Raw genomic sequence first — 14,319 nt, 5'->3', positions numbered from 1 at the left:
GTCCCAGGTTCTGATAGAGAAGATGATTTGCATGAGGCAAGTCCCAGGTTCAATCGCTGGTATGTCCTGGTAGGGCTGGGAAAGGCCCTTGTCTAAAACCCTGGAGAACTGCTTCTCGCCGGTGTAGACTATACTAGGCTAGGCAGACCAAGGGTCTGACTCTGTATAAAGCAGTTTCAGCTGTGATTAATCCAGTGTTGTGTTTTCCTTTTGCATGGACTTCAATAACAGCGTTCGTCACGTATAAAGCTGCAGAAAAGAATACAGGGAAACCTCAGTATTTGCAGGGGTTCCATTCGTAGTTAGTGCGGTAGATATACCGAAACCGTGAAGACTGAGGCATTGGGGCAATGCAAATCCGGGGGTTAGGTTCCTAATGGCAAAACATGGCCAAAGCCTACGAAATAGCACAGTAAAGTGCCCTATTGTGCTCCAAGGGTCCCAGCAGTCCTCCCAATTTTTACTGCATATATTGAGGTTCAGTGTCCATTACCCAGCCGCGGATATGCGAATCCGCGGATTCAGAATCCTCGAATATCAAGGCTCTCCTGTAAGGGAAAATCTGGTGCAGTTATTTGCTAGAAACACTAGCCAGGACAATGTGCATATATAACCTTGCAAAGAGGAATGTGAAACCTGCATAAAGCTTAAATCCAATAGCCAAGATTTAATAATAATAATTTAAAAAGCTGGCTACATGGAGCTGTTTTGGTTTGGGGTTGGTTTTTTTTAAGTATAGAAAAGAGTAGTCTCTCCAATTTGCCATGTTTTTCTCTTTAATTTTTTTTCCTCTCTGCCCCTGCAGCTATTGTACCTACAGCAAATAGGGACCTACTACCTAAGCCTGAAACATAATTGAAAGTTAAGCTTTGGGCGCAGCAGGGGTTATGCTGATTAATCAATCGCTATCATCTTACCGTGTCCTCTGATTATCTCTCTCCTGGAGAAGGTCTAAAAATAAGGCCCATGGAAAATCAGAAATCAATTCATGGTCCGTGAAGCTCTTCATACATATAACTCTTATTGTAATAAACTTGGTTTGAAGTTTGGCCCTTCTGGGTTTATGTTTCCCCCCCCCCCCCCTTCAGTTTAATCTTTTTGTATCTTTCCCTGCTGAGAGAGCAAAGATTTCAGTCTTCTCTAATGTGAGAGGTTATTTTTCGCGCATAATTCTGTACCAAGAGATGAAGGAAGGATTTGCTAAAAAAAAGTTGCCAAGGAAATTGCTTCTGTATGTGTTTCAGGATTAGATCCCTCTGTAGATAAAGGATTTGTCTGAAAACGACCTAAGACGTGTCCTCAGTCTTTGAGCAGTTTGGACCACTGAGGCAACATTCGTCCCTTTTCTGGCCACAGCTGTAAGCAGTAGCCACTCAAGGCGCTTCAGTGCCAGAAATATGACACTGCCATATGCCAACCCTGTCCACATTTCCCCGTTCATTCACCTCCTTCCCCCTTTCTGGGCTGGGTCCCAATGTGCATATGAATGGGAGACTACATGTGTGAGCACTGTAAGATATTCCCCATAGGGGATGGGGTTGCTCTGGAAAAAGCATCTGCATGCTTGCATGCAGGAGGTTCCGAGTTCCCCTTCCTGACATCTCCAAAGTAGGGCTGAGAGAGACTCTTGCCTGCAACCTTGGTGAAGCCATCACCAGTCTATAGACAGACAATACTGAGCTAGGCAAATGACAGCTTCCTATGTTCGCCGCTACACCCGGTATCAGCGGCAGCCATAGAAGAGGGAGAGTAAGCAGAGGAGGAGGAGGGGTTTCTGGCCCTAGAGTTGGGCTGCCTAAGGGAATGTCAATGGCTTTGCGGTGCTGCCAGCGGCAACAGAAGTGAGCAACCGGGAGCATGGCTCCAAATCTGCACCCCCTCACAGTTCTCCATCTGAAGTGACTCGCTTCACTTTGTCGCATGGTTGGGTCGGCCCGGGCGATAGACCAGTGATCTGTGCAAACCGCCAGTCTTGAGGGAAGGCCTGCTCAAAAAGAATGGCCTTTTCTTGCACAATCCTTCCTGCTCTCTTAGGTCATCAGCTGGCCCCCTTCTCTGTCTCCAGAGGTTAGGCAAGGAGGAATGCAAGTCGGGGCCTTCTCAGCTGTTGCACCCAGGCTTTAGGTCTCTCTCCCCGCAGCAGTATTCCTGCCATCCTTGCTGCCATCCTTCCGATGTTACATTGACCCTTGCATTTCAAAGAGCCTTCAGGTTAGAGCAGGGTTTCTCAAATGCCAGTCCCCAGATGTTGCCGGGATACAACTCCCATCAAACCCAGGGCATTGTGGCTGGAGATGATGGGAGTTGTAGCCCAGTAATATCTGGGAGAGCCACGTTGGAGGACCCTTGGGGCTGGTGCTTCATTTGGCCATGTACTTCCACTAGCTACATCCAGATTAATACCGCACTAATGCAAGGATGCTGCACTAGCCAGTTCTGCTAAGTTAGGAGCGTTTGTTCCAGATTAGTGCTGCACTGCTGCAAGAGGATGCATTTGCACAACCTGTGGTGCCCCTCCTGCAAGGGAACCTCTTCCTCAGTCCATATATGTGGCAAGGAATGATGCAAAGCTATCTGCTGTCCTTGTGCAAGTGAATGAATGAATGAATTGGACAAAGAGTGAAAGAGACTGAGCATCTGCTTAGCTATGTGGCTTTCTTGCAAGGGTCAATACAGCATTAGTCTGGATGTCAGCCGCTAGGTTTCACAAGACCTTACGCAGGGATTGCAGAGAGAAAGGAATAGGCCCTGATGTTGTTTGCTGTAGTCAGCCCTGCGGCTTTCACAAACCCTTATTCTGCCCTCAGAACTCTTAACATTTTTTCCTGGTGTTTTTCTGGAACGCTACTTTGGAACGTAAATGAGGGGGTGGAGAGCAAAGGACGCTCTTCAGATTATTGGATTCTATATAATCCATAAAACAACCAGATCTAAAACTTTACATTTTTCAACACTTCTTTATGAGGGGAAATTTATATAACTCATTTCATAGGAATGCTCTCAATTTCCTGGTAGCTTTTTATGTTCTCCTTTGTTGCTGCTTCATTTATTGAGGAGTAACTAATGGCAATTGCAGATCGTTGTTGGGCTTAGTGGATCCAAGTATGAGAGAAGAGTTTCTTGCCTTGGGCAAATCTTCCAATAGAGGAGATGGTCAAAGAACCATCCCTCAGTGGGGGAAATTACTATGCCCAGTAAACTTCTTAACAGGATAGAAGCTAGATCTTACCCATCCCTCTGCTTTAAAAAATACCAGTTCTCCTCCTCTCCAGTACAAAATGGAATCTAGCATTGATAGTCAGCAAACGTGGCATTGACTGAATCAAATATGTTTAGGAGATCTGGTGGCATGGGTGTTGTTAGCCCCGAAATATATGCCCCAGATCTCTGGCACCCCAATCTCGTTTCTAGTACTGAGAAAGCAGTGTCTCGGAGTTCCTGGTCACCACCATCTCCATCCATAACCTTTCTCACACCTTCCTTGTCCATGCTGTAATTAAAAGGGAGAAGGACAGACAGAGCACCTTCTCCTCACTTCCTCCTCCACTCCAGGAGCAGAAAGGGGAATAAAGCACTCTGTCCACCCTTCCGCCTTTTCCATTATGGCACATGAGGACTTGGAAGGAGAAGGCAGACTTGCTAAGGCTGTGGGGCCTGCAATGTTGTGGGGCTCTCTTTGGGGGCAGTGAGTCGGGTAAACTGTGGGCGCTAAGTGGACGAGAATGAGGAGGCAGAGCTGCTTGAGGTGTGGGCTCTCTTTGATGCCTTGGCAGGCCTGGAATTTGTGTCTAGCAGAAACACATTCTGCTAGACACAAATTCCAGGCCTGCCAAGGCATCAAAGAGAGCCCACACCTCAAGCAGCTCTGCCTCCTCATTCTCGTCCACTTAGCGGAAACACATTCTGCTAGGCTAAATGAGGAGGAGGAGGGAAGCGAGAGAGAGAGAGAGAGAGAGAGAACGAACAAGCAGAGGGAGGGAATAACCTAAGTGGAGGGGGGATATAGAGGAGGTGCAGGGGCGGAGCCACCATTGGGCAAACGGGTTCAAAGAACCTGGACCACCGCAAATCAGGGGCCGCATCTCGCAGCCCGACATGCCCCCACGTCTGATGTCAGATGCGGAGGGGCATTATTTCGCTCCCAAACAGGGCCGTGTGGGAATGAAGGAGACCACGTCCCTGTGTCTGACGTTAGACACGGGGGTGTGGCTAGCCGGCCCCCTGCGTCTGATGTTAGATGCAGGGGTAGGGCCTTCCTTAAGGAACGGGGCCACTCTGGAAAGACTATCTGCATGCTTGCATGCAGAAGGCTCCTCTTTGGCATCTCCAGATAGGACTGAGAGAGACTCCTGCCTGCAACCTTGCAGAAGCCGTTGCCAGTCTGTGTAGACAGTACTGAGCTAGATGGACCAATGGTCTGACTCAGTAGAAAGCAGCTTCCTCTGTCCTATATTGTGCTTTTGAGCTTTCAAAGCACTTGGCATCTTGGTCTTCATATGTCTTAACTGTATGCTAAGGTGTGCCATTATTGTTTTCCCCACCTTGCAAGTGGGTGACATCTGACAGGGAGAAATCATTTCACCTAAGGCCATCCAGTTAGTTCATGTCAGAGCTGATATAAGAACCAGGATTTTCTGATTCATAGCTCAGTCTCTTTGGCGCTATGATTCACCATCTCTCAATTTAATATGGCCTTTTGATCTAAGGACAAGTAATAATTGTATCCTATTGGTAAATTGTTAGTCACCTTCACTTCCTTCCTTATCTAAATGGACACATATATTGAAGAGTTGTTAATCTGCAATTTTAAGTGATTAAAAATGCAGATGGTTGATTGAAATTGGTTGAGAGCCCTATGCAATATATTTCCCTACAACTCATAAAAATAAAAAGGAGGCTAAAGACAACCAGAAGCATCTGAAATAACAGAACGTAAGGAGAGCCTTGTTAGGTTTGGCCTGTATAGACCAGCATCCTGTTTCCCACAGTGGCCAACAAGATGCCTCTGGGAAGCCCTCAAGAAAGAGATGAAGGCAGGCCCCCTCTCCTGTCATTGCTCCCCTGCAACGGGTATTTAGAGGCATCCTGGGCATTCTTCACACAGCATGACCACAATTTTACTGCCAAGCTTTACTGTGAACTCAAAGTTGTCCCAAACAACTGACATAAAAAGTGGATTTTTTAAAAAACCCCAGATATAAATTGGGCTACACTCTAACGCACAGTGAAAAACCCGAATTGTGTGTGAAGTGCTCCCCGATAGGATGCAGGGACTTCGGGGTAAATCGATATAGTGAATACACACCCTCCATTCCAGAGGAGCTAAAGGGCTTTAAAAGCCTTGCTTGAAAAAGACCCTACCTCTGAGCCTGGAGGTAGCCCACTGCCATCATAACTAGTACCCACTGGTGGACCTATCCTCCATTTATTTTTACAGACTGAACAAGCAACATCCCAAGCTAAGAGTCAGTAGAATCTAATTGAATGTCAGTGTGGTTAACTGGGAAGCTTGCTCATGGGATTTTTTTCACAAAAGCCATGCCACTAATTCTGGGTGGATTTGGACTTAAGTTCCCCTGGGTTAAACAACAACAACAACAAGGCTGACAGCTACTTCCCATCAATTATGCTAGCAGAGGAAATGATGCATCCTAAAGCTAACGTATTTGTCTGTTTACTACATTACTCTGCCAATACACTCAAGACAGTTTAGAATATAGAATCATTTACTTTTCATGTATTTAAATATATACCCTGCCTTTCCTCCCTCTAGAGTAGGTGCCCATAGCAGCCAACAACACATTCAAAAAATAACACAAGTACTCAAACTATATAATGGAAAACTTAATAGTACAGCACTAAAACATTAAAGCTGTTGAGTGAAATACTCAGTAGAGTGAAATGGGTGGTTCTGGACTTTCCACACTGCTGCAGGTGTTGTGCTAGAGCGCTCTTGTGCTAATGCCTAAAATTATGTAATTGCTTTTGCACAACGATAGTTCCATTATTTCCAATAGAAGTATCATCCAAATGTGATTGCACAATTTTAGGCACTAGTGCAAAAACATTCTTGCACAACACCATGGGCATTATTTCAGATGCCTACAGCAGTAGAGGCAATTCAGAATTATCCGGGTTACTCTGAGCATCATATTAGCAAATATACACAACGGAAGCTTTTAAAAACAACAACTCCGAAAACAGTACTAGAGTGGGGAAAGACTAAAACGTTTCCTAGAACAAACATATTTTGAAATAGTGATGAATAATGCAGTACCATCAAATAGACATGTTACAAAAGGAAGAGTGATGGGGGAAGGAGGATAAATACAGGTGGACCTCATTATCTGCGTGGGTTCCATTCCTGCTTATTGCTGCGGGTAACGAAAGCATGGATATGGTGATTGGGAGGTTAGGTTCATGCAGGGCAAAAATGTTTGAAGAAGGGTTTAAAATGGAGGAAAGAAGGGAAAGAAAGTTCTGTTCCATGCTCCGTCGGTCCCCAGCTATCCAGCAATACCCCCCCAAATGCCAAATTCTGCTGATTTTTCCATGAAAAATCATGGGGTGGAATGCTTTTTTAACACAAATGAGCCACAAAATGGCTCCTTTCTTCAAAATAGTGGCTAGAAAGAGCCCCTGGTGGCGCAGTGGTAAAACTGCCGCCCTGTAACCAGAAGGTTACAAGTTCGATCCTGACCAGGGGCTCAAGGTTGACTCAGCCTTCCATCCTTCCGAGGTCGGTAAAATGAGTACCCAGAATGTTGGGGGCAATATGCTAAATCATTGTAAACCGCTTAGAGAGCTCCGGCTATAAAGCGGTATATAAATGTAAGTGCTATTGCTATTGCTATTGCTAGAAATGACCTTCTGGATACCTCGGCACCACAGATCCGTGGTTCTTAATCCTTTCCTTGCCCACATATGCCAAGGTCGGGTCTCAACTGCCTGAACATAGATATGCAAAAATGCAATTGTTGAGACCACGTATGCCGAGGTCCACCTGTATAATAGAAAGTAGTCAAGTTAGTACCAGTTATTTCAGAAACTGTGCCGAGATGCTCTGTGTATTCCAAGGATTCCCAATCTTGGGTTTCCAGGTGTTGTTGGATTACAGCTCCCTGTGGGTAGGAATGATGGAAATTGTAGTCTGACATCATCTAGGGACCCAAGATTGGGAACCTTCTTGTAATCTATCCGCAATCATTCTACCTGGTCACTGTGATACAATGTTCTAGCCCTGTTCAGTAGTTAGGCACCTGGGTACAGGGCTAATGTGAGTGCCCTTGATAGTCCTGCCCCCTACACTGGCATGTCAGGGATCCATGATGCACATACCCCGCTCTTTCAGAGAATATTTATCTGCAGCAGCAAATGCAGTACACACGTGCAGGGGAGCATTCATACAGAACACACCAACATGGGGCAGGGTTATTTGGTGCATTCGCATTAGCTTGTACCTGCATACATAACACCTGAAAAGGGCTAGAATGCTACACAGTTGTTACAGTGATCATAGGAAACTGCCATATACTGAGTCAGACCATTGGTCTATCTAGCTCAGTATTCTCTTCACAGACTGGCAGTGGCTTCTCCAAGGTTGCAGGCAGGAATCTCTCTCAGTCCTATCTTGGAGATGCTGCCGGGGAGGGAACTTGAAACCTTCTGCTCTTCCCAGAGTGGCTTCATCCCCTGAGGGGAATATCTTGCAGTGCTCACACATCAAGTCTCCCATTCATATGCAACCAGGGCAGACCCTGCTTAGCTATGGGGACAAGTCATGCTTGCTACCACAAGACCAGCTCTCCTCTCCAGTGTGGAATGGCTACTGATGGTGACAATTCTGGGATGGGAGGATTCCTTTATTGGAGAGAGTGGGGCTTCCCCACCTGTGTAAGCAAGGATTATTGATTAACATAAACCACAGTGAACCAAAAGCCTATGAATCAACTTTGGGTATCCTGAGTTGTGTACACAATGCCACTGTGTGGCTATTAGCCAACTTTAAGCTATATGTGTGACTCTGCGATATAAAAGATACAGGTTTTACCTGAGGCTCAAGCAACTGATGATGCTCTTTTATCAGTGAAAATCGTGAAAGTGTTTTCTGCTTGATAACATGTTTATCCCTTTCTCGTTTTTATATCCTAAGAAGAACTGCACCAATTATTTGTTTTTCAATGGAAACTAGCAATTTTGGCAGAATAGATATTCCCTCCCTGCTCCCCACCCCAATACTTAGATGGTGGAAGTGTTCACCTTTTTACATCACATTGAGCACTATTACTTTCCCGGGCTATAACTTCTTCAATACATCCCCCCCACACACACACAGAGGTTGCTGATTCCTCCTTTCTGAAATAGTCACAAAATCGAGCATTGCACAGTAAACAAGATGATGTCACAAACAATACTACGCAATGAATCAGATTCGGCTACCTGATGATATCAGGGAAATTGAGAGTGAAGGCAATCTAAACGAATAAGTGAACGTTGTCACATGGAGTGTTGGAAAAACTGCAAAAAAGGGGAGTTTTGCAAAAATCTTTGCAAAACCCTGAGTTGTTTTGGCTCAGCTCTAGCTGTAAGAGTATTTAAAAGCATGACCAAAACTGTCACCTTTTCTGCTGAATGAGCGATGGTGCTAAAGTGACTTCTTTATTCTCTTTTCCAGAACATTCTGATCTGATTGCCGCACAGACACAGTTTCTTTGATGTTGAAGACTCAGCCACGAGGGCCATGGATGTGAAAGAAAGGAAGCCTTACCGATCTTTGACCAGGCGCCGTGATGCGGAGCGCCGCTACACCAGTTCCTCGGCAGAGAGTGAAGAGAACAAAATACCCCAGAAGTCCTACAGCTCCAGTGAGACTCTGAAGGCTTATGATCAGGACTCTAGGCTGACTTACGGCAACCGGGTTAAAGAAATGGTGCACCAAGAGGCGGATGAATACTGCCGAACAGGTAACTTGAATCTGGATTCCTGTGTGAGCCAAAAATGAATAAGACCAGGTGTCAGGGGACTAGGGGGCAGTGTTGCTCCAGAACCTATTACCAGACAAACCAATCATCAGCCAGAAGGGATGAGACCTCTAACCCAGAGGGCTGGAAGTGGGATTGGGGAATCGAGCCAGGCGGCAGACAGATGGGCAAACAAAGGGAGAGCATCTGGAACCAGAGAGGCTAAACGAAAGGGCTAAAACTGATGAGATGTGGAAGCTGAAGTTTCATGACTGAATAAAAAAAAAAAAAAATCTTAAAAGCAGTGGAGTGGGTGGGGAGAAAGACAGGTACTGTTTTTGCTTTGGTGTGGGGAAGGCAATTTCAATCGGGAGAACAGTGTAGGCAGAAAGAGTTAAATCCTCTCCTCCCACCAGCTATCCTGATGCATTGGGGTGGAACTATAGCTCAGGAGTAGAGCATCTGCCTTGCACGCAGAAAATCCTGGGTTCAATCCTGACATCTCCAGGTAGGTTTCGGAAAGATTCTTGTATGAAACCTTGGAGAGCTAATGCCAGTCAGCATAGTCAGTACTGAGCTAGATGGACCCAAGGCAGCTTCCCATGTTCCTATTTTATTCTATTTTATTTTATTTTATTTAACATATTTTTATACCGCCCAAAACTCACATCTCTGAGCGGTCTACAACAAAATAAAAACAGAAAAAGTAAAAACATTAGTTAAAACAAAACAAAAAACAATTTACATTTTTTTAAACAATATTTTAAAGCAGCCTTAAAACCATTACAACAATATTAATCAAAAGCCTGGATGTACACATTTATTTACTCACATGCACACACCTATATGCAAATACACACTATGGTTGTGTTTGAGGTCTTTGTTGTTGTTGTTGTTGTTTCAAAAGGGAAATCATGTCTCATCTGTGCTTGACCTAAGAATAGTGGTTGCCCCATCAAAAGCCAAGCTAACCTGAAAGCATTTATTGGCAGGTCCAGAAGAACCCAGGGGCTTTCTGGCAGGGCAGGTAGAGCCATACTGGAGTTTAACAGTGTTATATTGTCCTTTGTAGTTTTTTTCCAAAGGCACTTGGTTGGGCACTGTGCGAAACGGGATGCTGGACTTAGATGGACCCTTGGTTTCATGTAGCAGGAGCTCTTCTGAGATTTCCATCTACGCTGTAGCCATGAGTGGCTCAGGAGGAGCACGAGTACCTAGTTCATAAGGTTTCTGTGTTGAGTTCTAGCTGACTCCCGGGACAGGCAAGAAGAGCTCTCCTCTTGGAACAGAAATTTAAGGGCCCATTTACATGTTCAGTTCAACACTCGTACAACAAGTGTACAGTGTACACAGGTACAGATCTGTACACAGGTACAGTCATTCACATGTTATGCTGAATGTAGGTGCAGAAGTACACTTCCTATCTGTATCATGCATTCGAAGGGCCTGTATCCAGGTTCCCTTTTAAAATGAACACAGGTACAGTCACTCACACTAAACACATGTATGAGTGTACAGACACCTGAACACTCGTACACAGAGGTGCACCTAGGTATTTTTGGAGCCTGGACCTAAAGGCCTTTGGAGGCCCTCCCCCACTTGATCTCCCCTGCTAACTTGGCAAAAAGGCACCTTTAAAAGTGGTGATTCTCTTTATTTAGCAGGGGGAGAGTACCTGGCCCTATCCACCCCCAGCACAGTACCTCCAGTGACTGTTGCTGGTATCTTTCTTATGTTTCTTTTTAGATTGTGAGCCCTTTGGGGACAGGGAGCCATCTTATCTTCTCTCTCTCTCTCTCTCTCTCTCTCTCTCTCTATCTCTATCTCTATCTCTATCTCTATCTCTCTCCCTCTCTGTAAACTGCTTCAGAAACTTTTGTTGAAAAGCGGAATATAAATATTTGTTGTTGTTGCTGAGGGCACAAACTGAAACTGAACCCACAAGCATGTGATCATATAAAACAGGTATATTTGTGCAAATATGCTTTAACAGAAACTTTTCAACATGCAACTTTACATATTCCCATACCACATATTTGTTTCCTCACTCCCCCGCTTTGTCTCCAAAGCAGAGGTCACACCCTGCGCAGGTCACAGTCATGCTTAGCCACCCTTGATGTGTGAGACTTGATGTGTGAGCGCTGTAAGATATCTCCCTCAGGGGATGGAGCTGCTCTGGGAACTGCAGATTTCAAGTTCCCTCCCTGGCATCTCCAAGATAGGGATGAGAGCGACTCCTGGAGAAGCCACTGCCAGTTTGTGAAGACAATACTGAGCTAGATAGACCAATGGTCTGACTGAGTATATGGCAGCTTCCTATGTTTCTATGTTTCACCCGGTGTAGCATGGTCCAGCAGCACAGCAACCACACCACCCAGGACAGACTAAAGAGGATTTGGGGGTCCCCAGTGGGTGAGGAGGCTCTGGACTTCGGCCCGGAAGTCCAGGGTTAAGTGCGCCTCTTCTTGTACAGCATAATGTCTGAATCAGGTGAAAGCATTAGAAAGCCTCTACAGTCTGTATGTAAATTAACTGTAAATTATTGAGGCGAAATCCTGCCAAGTTGACCTGTGAGCTGCACCAAGGGTGAAGCGGTTTTCTGTTTCATTAGTCCATCTGAATCCAGCTCACAGCCCTGAGGTGGTGGAATGGGAGTGAACGCTTTCCTGTAAGGAGGACCATTGGTGCTATCTGGATTAATTTATCATTGGCTCACTCCTTGCTCTCTCAACAGATTGGCAGAGCATAGGAGCTCTGAATATCCCTGGCCTGTCAGTGCTGTCAGGAAGCTTAATCTGTCTTAGTTAATTAAAAAGGTGTGAAGTTCCCACCCACAGTCTCCATACCCTTCACATATCAGACTGCAGCTTCAAAACAAAAGGGGTTTTGTGTGTGTGTGTGTGTGTGTGTGTGTGTGCGCGCGCGCGCATTTTATTTGGGTCTTTTAGCATGTCCTTTTGGTCTTTTGCTCTGGTACTTGTTTCAGCTTTACCTCATGGGGATCTAAGAGATTTAAGCAGGTATTTCCATTTGGGCAGAAAAACAACACAAACCTCCAAACTGCTTCTGTTGAGCAGAGCACCCCTTAGCACTTGTATAACTGCAGATGTCTTTACTCGCTAGAAGCCTCTTTGAGATGAGCCAGCTCTTCCACAGGTGTGACCTACCTATCAATACCTCTTATACATGTGCAAAAACCACAGCCAGTTTCAAATGTAGCTTTTGAAGTATGCTGGTTAAGGGGGGACCGTTATCAGGAACACCAAGAAAGGGTAGCCCCATGTTAAAGCCATCCCCTCCTTCTGTCACATGTAGTCACTTGTAACATGTCCTGAAGTTCCTTTGCTGTGTGAGTTTTGTGCATCCCCATTCCCATGTTATTGGCTGGCACTTTTGGGGCTGGAGAAAAGGACATTGTAATGATTGCTGGACACAAGTTAAGCTAGGGGAAGGAACAGGATACAGGCTGCCCTTTTTGCTGGCAGCCCTGTGTATCTGATAATGTGTGCTTCTGTCCCAAAACCACTTTAATGGCTATGCTCTGTCTGTGTCTGGCACATCATAAGAACCCTCCTCCCACTTGTCTGGTTGCTCTTAACAATTCTACTAGGAGTTGAACTGGATGTTTTTCCCCAAGCAGACTACTGCAGATTCCACTGCTAGTATTTTATCATCTCAACCCATCAGGGGGCTCTCGCTTATCATTTGCATGGCTCCTCCTTCCAAGCAAGCAATTGGCCCTTCTGACCCCAGCTAGTTCTAAGGCAACCTTCCAAGGCAGCCCTTTGGCTTGAACACCAAAATGAACATTATGCCCACTTCCCATTCCTGCTACTCCTTCCTACCTTTCACCTCCTCCTTCTTAGTTCCCTATCCGGACTTCCATCTTTGGGACCTTCCCCATGCAAAGCATGTGCTCTGCTAATGAACATATGAAACCGCCTTATACTGAGTTGGACCATTGCTCCATCTACATCAGTATTGCCTGCACGGCTGGCAACAGCTCTCTGTCTTGAGATTCAGACAAAGGTCTTTCCCAGCCCTGTCTGGAGATGCCGGGGTTGTAGGTGGGATCTTCTGCATGCCAGGCATGTGCTCTATCAGCGAGTCACAACCCCTCCCTGAAACCACACTCCCTCCACCACCCCTTACTCAAACCACAACACCACACTGGCTCTCTAATTCTATTTAAGAAATAATAAATGAGGTGAAGAAAATAAATAAGAATGTAAATGTAATGAACAAATGAGGCTTGGAATGGAATTACTAATTGGTCTAGACAGCTTTCCCGCATGCATCTTTTGAAGAAAGAGAGCTCATATTCAAATGTTCATTCTGCCTTGAACTTATTATGTAGCTCCGTGGGTAACTAGACGTGAACCTCAGAGTAGTTTCCCCCCCAGGTAATATTTTTAGCTAGCTAAACAATTGCATCTGTTCTGCAGCTGAATGGTCTCTGCTGTGACCTTATCGGAGTGGAAAATGTCAGCTAGAGAGGTGCCTCAGTGGATGACCTCAAAGTCCCACAAGGAATTGTTTTGTGTGATGCAAAAAGTGTTATATTCTGCAGTGATGCTAGGCTTGAAGCAGTGCTCCAGCAGAGTGGGACAGAAGCCCTGTTTGTGCCACTGTATTCAGGGATAAGAATGAAGGGAGGAGGAAGCAGCATTGTGCCCACTGGTGTTGGCCCGCTCAGCCTCCATGTGCTCTCATTGGAAGGTTGGAACAGAATCTCTATCCACCAGAAGTGTCTACTCATAGGCTCTGTCTATCTCTAAATCTAAGGCTAAATTCTAGACATGAAAAAGAATTCCCAGCTGTAAGAACTGTTAGTCTGCCTCATGCAGTGCTGAGCTTTCCTTGGCTGAACGTTTTCAAGGAGAGTCTGAGCAACAAATGTGTACATTTGTATACTCATAGGCTCTGTTTTGACCTTCTGGTGAAGATGGGTAGGCTGGTGGTGCTGGGCCTGCTGGCAAGATCCTGGTCCTCCCTACTTTTCTTTTTAAATGGATGTGGTTGTGTGAATAGAGCTAAAGGCCAAGTGGGGGTGTGTGGTAAGGACATTAGCAAGAGGTGGGGAAAAAATAATACAGGTATTTCACAGCATGCCCAAATAAACCAGTATACTCTTTTAAATGGATGTGGTTGTGTGAATAGAGCTAAAGGCCAAGTGGGGGTGTGTGGTAAGGACATTAGCAAGAGGTGGGGAAAAAATCATACGGGTATTTCACGGCATGCCCAAATAAAGCCAATATACTCTGTTCTGGGTGCTTTCCTGATTAGCCGCTCAACAGCAGCAAAATGCTTCCGATCAGGCAATTTACATTCAAAACGTAAACAATAGGGGGAGCAGTCT

The 14,319-nt window shown here is 45.4% G+C and overlaps 1 protein-coding gene across 9 annotated transcripts in view; it reads left to right on the top strand.

Moving 5' to 3' along the window:
* TENM4 (teneurin transmembrane protein 4) overlaps window positions 1–14,319 on the top strand; it is a 1,105,140-nt gene that overhangs the window by 655,974 nt on the left and 434,847 nt on the right. For all 9 annotated transcript variants that reach the window (XM_053305915.1, XM_053305917.1, XM_053305913.1 and 6 more), the window contains one exon: window positions 8,675–8,963. In XM_053305915.1, the coding sequence (XP_053161890.1) occupies window positions 8,741–8,963 (223 nt within the window). In that variant the 5' untranslated portion in view covers window positions 8,675–8,740. The remainder of the gene's footprint in view (window positions 1–8,674; window positions 8,964–14,319) is intronic.

This window comes from Hemicordylus capensis, chromosome 3 (genome assembly GCF_027244095.1).
Source record: "Hemicordylus capensis ecotype Gifberg chromosome 3, rHemCap1.1.pri, whole genome shotgun sequence".
In the NCBI taxonomy this organism is placed as follows: domain Eukaryota; kingdom Metazoa; phylum Chordata; class Lepidosauria; order Squamata; family Cordylidae; genus Hemicordylus; species Hemicordylus capensis.
The sequence above is the reverse complement of the archived record's forward strand: the minus strand, read 5'-3'. Positions and strand labels throughout refer to the sequence as shown.